Genomic DNA, 11,596 nt, shown 5'->3' on the forward strand with positions numbered 1-11,596 from the left:
ATCATATATAATTTGAAATCATTGAAGAATGCACAACGATGTATGTCAGAATACCTAATGAAGTTAAACTTCTCTTTTCTTCTGATTAAACTTGTTTTTTAGATGACAGGTAGTTGGAGATGAAAGAACTTTTATGTAAGAATGAGGATCAAAGAAACAGGATACAGATCATGATGCATTTGAGGATTCAACCAAAATATAAATGAAACATCAAACTAATGGATAACGTTATTCTTTTATGCATGTTGTGCTTCATGGAGTTATGTACTCAGTAGTGTGAACATCAGATTTTGCTGGATAATTTCCACTGATACAGTGACAATGTCCATCAATGGTATTAAAACCCCAATCAAACGTCATCCACCTCCTCAAGTTTATGCTCCACTATCACATCATGACCGTGGAATTTAAAATATCCAAAGAACTTTTTTTTCTGAAGCATCAGTGGGAACCACTGGACATCATCTGCCCACATCTGGCTGAAAGGTATTTTGTCTGTGTCAAACCACTGTGGCCTCATCTCTGAAAGACAAAAAAAACTGCTTCAGTGGGACGTTATTAGACCTTCTGTCTCAGTATGTGTCTCACAAACTGGATCATAAATTGATGTGGAGCTGTATTACCGTCTGATTCGGTTGGCTCTCCTTTATAGGTGTCAGCTCTGAAAATGTGGACATCGAGCAGTTCTGTTTCCCCAATAAACTCAAATTTGATATTTCCAATCTTGAGAAGGGTGTCAACAGTGAGGCCACTTTCCTCTAGCAGCTCCCTGTCAAATTAAATGACATTTTGTTTCAGCTGGAAACCAATAAAAGCAGGGAAGATTGAACATGACCCTGACACCATTGTTAAGTTCAACAGAGAAGTAAACAATATCAAACATTTACAGCGTTACAAGGTTCAAACTGTTTAACTTTGATGTGTATGCTTCAAGGAAGTGAAAAAATAGACACTGGAGGGAAAATTATGGCTTTTCTAAAGTATGTTTCACTTTCAGTCTCTTGAAAGAAGACCAGTCTTAATGCTTTTACACCTGAAAAACAATGCTATTACTCAGTGTTGGAACTGTAACGCAATTATATTAATGGGTGACAATTTTTGGTGTTCAGTTCCCGCAAATTTAACTTTATAACGAATACATTGCAAAACATTCTGAACGACACAACATAATTTTTTTTATAGACATTACTGTATACAGTATATTCACTTTTTGTGAAAATTAAAATATTTGATACAATTTAAAAAAATATTTGTTAAATAGTCATAATTTTGTTATAATATTGTTTTGAATCAATGGTTACTATTAATTTTATAGTGTAATTTTGGTGAACTGTAGTAAAAAAGGGATTGTTAGACCTGCAAACCTCATTATTAATTATGACCAGTGTTGGAGAGTAACGCAACAAAGTAATGCAAGTTATGAAATCAAATTCCCTTTTTTTAAGTAACTAGTTAAGTAACGCATCACTTTAAAATTTACAATAAAGTATGAGTTACAGTTACAGTCACAAATAAGTGATCCAAGTTACTATGTTTCCCCATGTATTGCCTTCAATAATTAAATGTTAAATAACACAAATGTACTTTATGCATTTATTCTCACTTTATTAACCAATGTTTTTGCTGTTAACCTTCGATGATCCAGTTCAACCATATTTATTTTAATATATTATATATAAATATAATATATATGTAATATATTATATATAAATATAATATATATTTAATATATTTTTTTAAGATAAACATCACATTTTTGTTTCTTTTTCATTTGATTTTATTGCTGATGTTAGAGTGTTAACTTTCTTCTGCGGTTTGGTCTTTACATTTGCCAAAAATAGTACTTTTTTTATTAGCTCAGCTCAGGTGAGAATTAGTAAAGCAAAAGTAATGTAACGCATTCCTTTCCATAAAAAGTAACCAAGTAATGAAATTAGTTCCTTTTTTAAGGAGTAAAGTATTATTATAACACATTACATTTAAAAGTCACTTTCCTCTAAAATGATGATAATAACAGTATATGGAACCCACAAAAAAAAAAAAAAAAAAAAAAATAGATCTAATAATAATGACACAAACACACAACTAAATGAGAACGAAAACAAAAAATATAAAATTAAAATTGTATTCAAAGTGTTAAAAAAATCCATTATAGCATATCAAGGATACTGAAAGGTTGAAAAGAACACATCAGTGAATGTATGTTGGACTCACCGTCGGGCAGCCTGCTCTATGCTCTCTCCTGTCTGGACTTTCCCTCCAAACCCATTCCATTTGCCCGCTCCAAAGCCTCTTTTCTTCATGCCCAATAACACCCGGCCAGGCTGCACTACCAGCACCAGGGTCAGCAGTTTAGAGCTCAGCATCATCACCCTATACATATAATACAAAATGCTGTAATACAATGTCATATATATATATATATATATATATATATATATATATATATATATCATTATAATATAATACATGTCTTTAGCAGTTGCTTCCTGCAATATAGAGGATTTGTATTTGAAATAATATATTCCATTGTACAGATTAAGTTCTTACTTTTATTTACACTACCACTGCAGGATTCAAAAGATGATTAGCTTTTCTTAAGATTCTATAAACAACAAGCGACAAATGATAATTATAGTGCCGTTTATTTAGTACTTTTGCTTCTACCCAAATAATTAGCTTACTAAACAAATAACATATATTGAGACAGATGCGTACGGATATTAGAGGCTTAGTCGGCTAGAATCGGTCGACTTTGTTTCCCGCGTGTTGCTCGGGATCACATGGAGGATTCAGATTGACAACAGTGAATTTGGTCACAATAGTGATTGACGTCCACATACAAGTTATTATTGTTCCAAATTCAATAGATGATTTACAGATCTGCAAAATATATAAACTCCGCCTACCTAAGGTTTGTAATCGAGAGTGCAACAGTGAAATGTTCTCGATCGGAAATCCGACTCGTTTTTGTGAATCGGTTCTTTCGAACAGAACCAAACGAACTTAAAAACATGTAACCCACCAAAAATCAATTTATCGTTTTTTTATGTTTTTGCAAATATATATCAAATGCGTTTTATTCAGTAACATTTCTGCTATGCGACTATTAAAGGCTATTTTTTTCTCCTCATTCCGTCACATGCAGTTCATTGAAAAGATCCGAGTCAAAGACTCAAAAGAACGAGTCCTTCACGAAGCGGACATCGTAGTGTGCAACAGTCAAATATTCTCGACTGAAAAAAATATTAGACAGAAATAAATTCAAGGATGTCCATCTAAAACCGTGAGATTATCTGGTATATACATTAATACATTTAATCTAAATGATTTATACGTTATCCTAAATAAACCACAATAATGTATGATGACTCATACATAATGTAACTCAATGATTTAAGGTTCTGCGCAAAGTTCGCGCATCTTTGACATCATGCGGACACCAGACGCACATGTGTCTTCTTGTTTTCATGTACTTTCCTCATTAATTTCCTCTACAGCTCACTTCTTTGTAAATTATGTGGAAATGTATACAAAGGTCGTGCATTCACGTGTCAGCGGTCTCTCTGAAGAAGACGCCTCTGCACATGAAGGGGAAAAGTGCTGCTGATCAGAGATGGCTGGTGCGGCAGCTAAATGATCCTTTCGTTAAAGCTGCTCACCTGCAGAATTACCGCTGTAGAAGCGCCTTTAAACTGATCGAAATAGACGATAAATACAGACTTCTGAAACCTGGTTTAAGTGTCATAGATTGTGGTGCTGCGCCTGGTGCGTGGAGTCAAGTTGCTGTCCAGAGAGTCAATTCAACAGCAGAAAGTAAGTGAGCTGCTGAATTGAATTGAAATGAATCACTTATATAATATCACACATGATATGCATGCCATCTTGTGGGGCAAATACTAGTGCCTAGTTAGTTAGGTGAAATAAGTAAAAAAAAAAAGATTTTTTTTAAAAAATAAATTCTCTTCTTTTGAACTTTTTATTAAAAAAAAAACCTGAATGGTTTCAACAAAAATATTAAGCAGCACGACTGTTTTCAACATTGATAATAACAAGATGATTTTTGAGCATCAAATAAAAATGTAAGCTCAGGTCAAAAGATTGGAAACATTGCTATTTTTTAAAGTTCTTGAAATAAGTCTCTTATGCTCATCAAGTAAGTAATATTGTGAAATAGTATTACAATTTAAAAAGATTCAAAGCTGAATTTTCATCAGCCATTACTCCAGTCTTCAGTGTCACATGATCCTTATTCAGAAATCATAATAATATACTGATTTGATACTCAGTTATGAACAGTGTTGGAAACAGTTGTGCTGCTTAATATTTTTTTGGAAGCTGTGATATTTTCTTCATGATTTATTGATGAATAAAAAGTTAAAAAGAACAGAATTGATTCAAAATAGAAATATTTTCTAATTAGTCTTTTCTACCACTTTGATCAATTTACCACATCCTTGCTGAATAAAAGTATTAAATTCTTTCAAAAAAGGAAAAAAAAATATTTACCCCAAACTTTTGAACAGTAGTGTATATTGGTACAAAAGATTTCTATTTTAAATAAATGCTGTTCTTTTTAAAAACGTTTTATTCATCAAAGAATCCTGAAAAAAATTGTTATAAAAAAATATTAAGCAGCAGCACAACTGTTTCCAACATCGATAATAAATCAAATCATCATATTAGAATGATTTCTGAAGGATCATGTGACACTGAAGTAATGATGTTAAAAAATCAGCTTTGCTATCACAGTAATACATTTTAAAATATATTAAAATAGAAAACAGTTGTAATAATATTTATCATTATTACGGTTGTTACTGTATTTTAATCAAATAAAAGCAGCCTAGGTAAGCATAAGATATAATAATTTAAAAAAAAGGTCTTACCAAGCTCAAACGTTTGGACAGTAGTGTATATACATGGGTAAAAAAGGGTAAAATATAGATGTAAAAATCGTTTTAAGCATAAAGGATTAGTGCAGTCCACACCACAACTATACCGATAACAACACAGAGAAACAATATTGTTGGAATCCACTTTCAGAACGTTTTTTTGTTTTCAGGCTGAATGATAAAAACATTGGCAGCCAATCAGAATCCATGCTGCATTTCGTCCGCTGGTGTGGATGTAAATATAGTTATCGTTATCTTTATAGCTATCGTTCTCTATGTGAACAGGCCTTCACATAAATGTTTATTACATTCTTTTTATATAACCACCATACCTTTGTTCATTCCAGGTGCAGATCTTCCAAAAGGAAGCGTAATAGGAATAGACATATTACGCATCGCAACTTTGGATGGAGCTCAGTTTCTGTCTAATCACGATGTCACTGCTCCTTCAACTCACATGGCGCTGGAGAGGCTCCTCCCTGAAGCTCGAGCAGATGTCATCCTCAGTGACATGGCCCCCAATGCCAGTGGGCTCAGGGAACTGGATCATGAAAGACTGGTCACCATGTGTCTATCAGCGCTGGACTTAGCTGACAAGGTTTTGCGTCCCGGGGGCTCTTTGATTTGTAAGTACTGGGATGGAGCCCTGGCCAATAAGCTCCAGCAGAGACTTTCCTTTATGTTTCAAGATGTAAGAACCGTAAAGCCAAGAGCAAGCAGGAAGGAGTCAGCAGAGCTTTTCTTTCTGGCGAGGATGTTTAAAATGAAATAGGATGAAGTCTTTTTCATGCAAATCCAATTTTAATATATGAAATATAAATAAATATATATTTAATAAAAGAAAGTAGTTGGGTTTGTATTGGTTGCCTGCAACCTGATCAGTGCATTAGAAACTAGAAACCTAATAAGTATCCTGAACATAAAAAAATGCTATAGTAGAATAAATATGAAGTCAGATTTGCATATGATTTTCATCTATCAGTAAGGCCTAGCAGCGTTAAAGTCATTCTTTCTAATAATTTTATAAAGACGTGATTGGCATGCATCTAAAATGCTTTTTATTGCGTAATTTCAGATTTATAGTATATTTTACACTATAAGAGTGTATAGTTTCCTCTTAGTAAATTATATCCTTACGAAAGCACGTACAACATATAGTATTTGATGGATTAGATCAGTGGTATTCAAATGGCCATCCGTGAAGCATTTGTTGTGTAAAAACTAAACTAAATAAAATCATTAGAATTAACTAAAAGTGACTAAAATTAACTGATTGCGTTTGCATTATTTTATAATTTAAGTTTGTGTTCTCTAACTTCACAATCCAACTGCTGACCTAATAAACATGTGGCTCATTTAGGTTTTACCAGCTAACCTTTTTTTAGTGAAATGTATTTAACAAAAACGGCACAATTGTAGTTCTACACAAATTTATTTCATGATTCATATTTATGATATGAATTTTGTACACATGCCTAAAGCCTAAAAAACATTGTTTTGAGGAAGTTGGTTCTTCCCCTGACATGTGGAAGTGTTCCTGTTGTTATAAATACGTAAATAATGTCACTCACTTGTATGCATCTTTGTATGTAAGCATTCGGCCTGACTTCTTAGCCAAATTATGGAGAGGCATCCAGCTGCAGCCCCGCAGACTCACTTCTTGCTAGACACCAGTGGCTGGACACCAGTGGATGGAGAGCAGACGTCATTTCCGTATCTTCATTCACTTTTCAAATTGACGTAATTTCCGTATCGTCATTCACTTTTCAAATTTGACGCACCATGCAGATGTCAGCGGTAAGAAAAAATAAAGGATTGTTTTTCAAAGACTGGGTGGGGTACTGTGGAAACGGAAGATGTGGAGACCTGCGAGGGTTTTATACGGACCCTGAATTTCCTGAGCATTGCCTAGACTGCCAGTTTTAGGGGGCAGGAATGAGGTGTGGTGTGCACAGTGTGCAATAGTTTATTTGGAACTGTTCATGTTTTATTTTCTCTTGAAATAGGGACTTCCCCCACAACCTTACGGGCCTGACTGTGGCATCTTCATTCTGATGGTCCGATTTGACTAATTTTACTAATTAGATTGTGTAATTTACAATAACTATTGCAAAACCATGAAGTGTTAATATGATCTGGATTGTTTGGTAAATTGTCTGATCATGTGAATCTACGTATATTTTAAAAACAGAAGTGGTTGCATTTACAAAAAAAAAAAAAAATAAGAATTGAATATCCAAATGGGCAAGGCAAAAAACTGGTCAATTAACACATGTACAAGTCTGTTGTATTGACAAAACGTTATAGTCCATTGATCTAGGCTGAATTTAAGTCACAAAAAATAGTGATATGATCTGAACAATATATATTTTCAAGGCGGTTCTTGTGAAAGCAGTTTGCATGAATTATTGATGTTATGATATCAAGTATATTATTGAGAATTGTTTTATGTAAAGAGATATGATAAAGATCATATTTAAATTTGCACACAGCTTTTATATTATATAATTTAAGTCATAAAAGTAAAATGACAATACGGAAAAGACGTGTGCAATTAAGCCTGCAAAGAATGCTGTCTATCCACTGGTGAAAACAGAAAATAAATATGCTGTCTATCCATAGGTGAAAATATAAAATAAATATATGTCAATCCAGCGGTGAAAATGGAAATTAGCGGCGAAACGGAAATGACGGAGAAAATGGAAATGACGTAGGCTGTCCAGCCAGTGGTGTCTAGCCGGAGGTGAGTCTGTGGGGCTGCAGCTGGATGCTATTGAAATTATGTAGGTTTATTATAGCAGTCTAGTTAAATTAGTTGATAATAAAGAGCACAATGGCATGGCGTTATATTTCAAATGTTGTCTGAGCTTATTTTAAAGCTTGATTTGTCTTATTTTAAAGTATTTTCCATAATTTTGAAGCCCCCTAATGAGCCCTGGCCCCCTGGTTGATATTTGGGGTGTTAGGTACTCCCAGTGATGCAAAGTACTGGAGTAAATGTAATTAGTTACTGTACTTTAGTGTCTTTTTGACTGAGTATAAAATATAGTAGCAACTTTTACTCTACTTAACTACATTTTTGAATAAGTATATGTACTCTTTACTCCAAGACATTTGTGATGAGTAATGCATTGCACCTAACGTTTTCTGCTACAAAAGAAGCAGTATCTCCATCTACAGGGCATTGAAGGTATTATATCTTGTGCATTTTGCCCTTAACCCAAACATGTCAATAAAGCTAATTTACTCCAACACAAGTGCATTAGCAGGTAGTTTCTGAGTCGCAGGTATTTCATATACAAGTTGAGGATATCCCTGCATTGGTGTTGAGGCCGATGTCGTCCAGTGCAACATTGGCCAGCAACATTGCTCAAAAAGTTGCCCAGTGTATCATCACCTTAAGAATTTTACTCAAGTTGTATTGGAATTGGTGACTTGTAACTTGTAATGAAGCCATTTTCGCTGTAAGGTATCTGTACTTTTACTCTCATTTATGGTTTTCAGGTACTCTTCTTTACACCTCTGGGTACTACAATTTTTGTTTTACTCTTGAATTGTTCTCCACCTAACACTGGATTGATCAATATTCAGTTGGCCCGAAGATGGTGCTCTTGAGTTGCCAGTACGAAAGCAGCAGAGTAATAGCTGTACACACACTCTCTCTCACACACACACACACACACACACACACACACACACAGTTTGAAGAAGATGTTGCATGGACCGGCTGTTGGAACCCTGTTTTCCCCGACCGTTTGGGAGTCGAGTGGCCAGGAGTTAAAAATCCTGCATTGTCATTTGCATTTTTAGCAAATTCTTGAAGTGTGGCTTATTTGACAACGCTTTAATCTTGTGTTTCCCTAACCGGAAGGCTAAATTGTTTGCGTAATACCGAAAACCCGTTTTTCCAGTTGCATAGAAAGATGCAATCATTCTCTCATTATAAGTGAGGAGCTGCAGAGAGGATGGATAAGTGTCTTATAGACAGTATGACTAATGAGAATCCTTTGTCCCTGTAGCAGTGCAGTCTCACAGACATTAGCCTGACACATTATTATCACTCTCTCTCTACAGTCCAGCTGTGAATGACATCCAGCTTGTGCTTCTTACGTGAACAGTTTAGACCTAACATTTGTTCAAAATATGAAATAGAAATGTTAGAAATAACAAAAGGGGACCATATATCATCTTTTCCCCGGACATGTCCTCTTTTTGGACCTAAAATAATTCTAGATCGCCCAAAATGTCCGGGATTCGGCTTTTGCTTTCTCGCGTGCCACCATTGGTCGGTCGGTCATCTACGTAACGCAAACATTGGTCAAACTGCATCTCAATCGTTACCCTCAGCACCACGGTTTGCTTTTCAACAGTGGCACATGGCTCCTAAAAAAAGCCCAAATGTAAATTCACTGACGATTTACAGAGGAATGTCCTGTGTTTTCGTCTTGGTCGGGAGTCGTGAAGCAGAATGCATGACCTGCAAAGTTGGCACGTAGCCTACGTGTCAGTGTTAAATAAAGGTGCTAGCGATCAGAAGCACACAAAAGGAAAGAACCCCAGAGTAACCCCAAAGCAGAGTAGCTAGTAATCACTAAAGGCATGGAGTTGGGAGTTTTATGGTTATACATTTCTTGCCTATAATGCTCAACTCCTCAAACTAAGTAGCCTAGCTCAAACTGAATGCTGCATGCTTGATTTGAAAGCATTAGAAAAAGAATGTCAGGTCCGACTCTGGATTGCTCTAATCGGAATCTTCAGCTGAGAGACTCAAAATACCTAAATGAATTCTGCCGGCAGCTCTGGCCCTTTCATATTCGACTACAGTATGGGAATTCTTGCAACCTCACCCTTTAATCTGAGCGTCTGTGTCAGCAATATGTTTAATGTGTGCCGCTTCTGTCAATTTGAATGCTGTGGTTTTTGATCATCGCTCTGACGTATCGAAAACGTACGTTCGGGGGACAATCCACTCTTGCGTCAGTGACATGTCAAAAGAGCCTGGAGAATTCATTATAGAAGATTAAGGAATTTATTTGAGAGCTTAGTTTTATACGCTCCTTAGCGGTTGTAAAAGTGGAGACCATAGTGTCTGCAGGGGTTTAGCAACACTGATTGATATGGAAATGCAAGTGATCGTGCTAAATTTATAACGTGGGGGTTTATCATCTTGATCTTAAAAGTTTTTTTCTCTTTCTTTATGGTCCATTGCGGTTAATTCACATCCTTCAGGTTTCTTGGAACATCTCGAATACCGACTCTCAAAGGTCGAAGTTCAGGCACTGTAATAATTTGCTGTCTATTATTGTGACAGACTTCAGAGATAATCCTGGATAGCAAAATCTTTATATTAGGATTTGTGCTCTATTCAGAATCACCTGAAAGCTTTCTACATTCATGAATTTGAATTTAATTAGTTTTTAGTGAAAACAATGCAAAATTGAAATTCAAATATAAATGTAAGATATTAGAATTAAAGTTCTAAATGAAAATAATTCAAAGGAATTCATATAACTTTTAAGTATGAATTAAACACGTTATTAAACGCATAGCATATGTGGTACTTTCAGGAACATAATTTTCCATTTGTATTTCATTATACTTTATCAAGGATTTTCATTTTGTGGAGCATGGTAGAAGAACACTTAATTTCCTACAATGAATCATCTCAGCAATGCCCATTGAAGCCATAAGGAGTTTGCTCTGCCTTGACAAGCGCAAATGTGTTGACAATTTTGCATATTTACTTTTTCTTATTTACATTCCAGAGCTGATATTATATATTATATTGCTTACAAGTACATAAAAACACTAAAAGCATTAAGGGCTTGCATAAACTGCTAGTCTTACAAGTTAGTCATCAAATTTTTTCTAAAAGACTGGACATAACGTTTTTGAGTCAGGTACATAAAAATGTAGATTGGTCTAATTTGATCCCCTAAAGACTGATTACCCCTAACTAACTGCTAGTTGTTTGTACTAGTTCTTAAAGACACAGTCTTAACATAATGGCTATGTTCATGCAACTGGCCCCTGCATCTCCAATAGCCTAGCCGACTATGTAATTTTAGACAAAACCATTATGCTCTGGGTATAGAAAGCTTCTTTCCACAGTTGACAAATTGACCCCATTTACTTTATTGTTACACCTTTCATTAGTGAATGATTCATCTTTTTATATTATACCAAAGAATAAAAACACAATGGTCTTCTTAATCTTTCATCACATTGTAATAATTGCTGAAGTTTCTCTTCTTGCAGCTAGGGATGTGCAGTCTATAAATTAATGTTAACTGATAGCCATATACAGTAGTCTGTTGTTATTAATGCAGCCTTTCTAAAATATTATCGATATTTTAGGTCAGCATTAAATTTCATGTTACATTTTCTTTTAATTTGTATGGTGAAATAACAGATTTTTCTCTGGTGACTTATGCTGGACTTCTCCGATCATTTAGTCCTCTTAAACTAAAGCCCCTTTCACACAGCGCGTTGATCCCGTGAAATTGCTGGGAAATTTCCAGAACGCCTTCTGTGTGAACACAAACACGACCCGGGATTGATGCCGGGTTGGGGACCTAGTAATATTGCCGGGATCAGTCCCGGAACGCGCGCTGTGTGAACAAAAGCTGTAATCAATGCCGTGTCGTAATGATGACGCTGAAGTGAAATAAGGGTAGTGAAACGGTACGTAATGCGCTAGT

At 35.2% G+C, this 11,596-nt stretch overlaps 3 protein-coding genes across 7 annotated transcripts in view; 2 read left to right on the forward strand and 1 right to left on the reverse strand.

Moving 5' to 3' along the window:
• eif3ba (eukaryotic translation initiation factor 3, subunit Ba) overlaps positions 1 to 6,283 on the forward strand; it is a 220,829-nt gene extending 214,546 nt beyond the window's left edge. The window contains exon 19 of the mRNA XM_077213332.1: positions 6,266 to 6,283. The gene's annotated coding sequence lies outside the window, so the exon portion shown is untranslated. The remainder of the gene's footprint in view (positions 1 to 6,265) is intronic.
• Positions 211 to 3,849, reverse strand: nudt1 (nudix (nucleoside diphosphate linked moiety X)-type motif 1). Of its 4 annotated transcripts, none has more exons than XM_077213346.1 (4): positions 3,663 to 3,783; positions 2,215 to 2,373; positions 624 to 769; positions 211 to 522 (listed from the first exon to the last, which is right to left on the reverse strand). In XM_077213346.1, exons 2-4 carry the CDS (start codon positions 2,367 to 2,369, stop codon positions 350 to 352), a joined length of 474 nt encoding a protein of 157 aa, XP_077069461.1. In that variant the 5' UTR covers positions 2,370 to 2,373; positions 3,663 to 3,783; the 3' UTR covers positions 211 to 349. The 4 variants fall into 4 exon arrangements, with proteins under 4 accessions (XP_077069461.1, XP_077069460.1, XP_077069459.1 ...); XM_077213345.1 differs by lacking the exon at positions 3,663 to 3,783 and adding an exon at positions 2,551 to 2,675; XM_077213344.1 differs by having other exon boundaries at positions 212 to 522; positions 3,733 to 3,849.
• Positions 3,210 to 5,739, forward strand: mrm2 (mitochondrial rRNA methyltransferase 2). Of its 2 annotated transcripts, none has more exons than XM_077213340.1 (3): positions 3,210 to 3,299; positions 3,501 to 3,816; positions 5,243 to 5,739. In XM_077213340.1, exons 2-3 carry the CDS (start codon positions 3,519 to 3,521, stop codon positions 5,665 to 5,667), a joined length of 723 nt encoding a protein of 240 aa, XP_077069455.1. In that variant the 5' UTR covers positions 3,210 to 3,299; positions 3,501 to 3,518; the 3' UTR covers positions 5,668 to 5,739. The 2 variants fall into 2 exon arrangements, with proteins under 2 accessions (XP_077069455.1, XP_077069456.1); XM_077213341.1 differs by having other exon boundaries at positions 3,222 to 3,286.
• Positions 6,284 to 11,596: the final 5,313 nt, after the last annotated feature.

This window comes from Siphateles boraxobius, unplaced genomic scaffold (assembly GCF_051911475.1).
Source record: "Siphateles boraxobius isolate OS27281-9 unplaced genomic scaffold, OSU_SipBor_1 66, whole genome shotgun sequence".
NCBI lineage: Eukaryota > Metazoa > Chordata > Actinopteri > Cypriniformes > Leuciscidae > Siphateles > Siphateles boraxobius.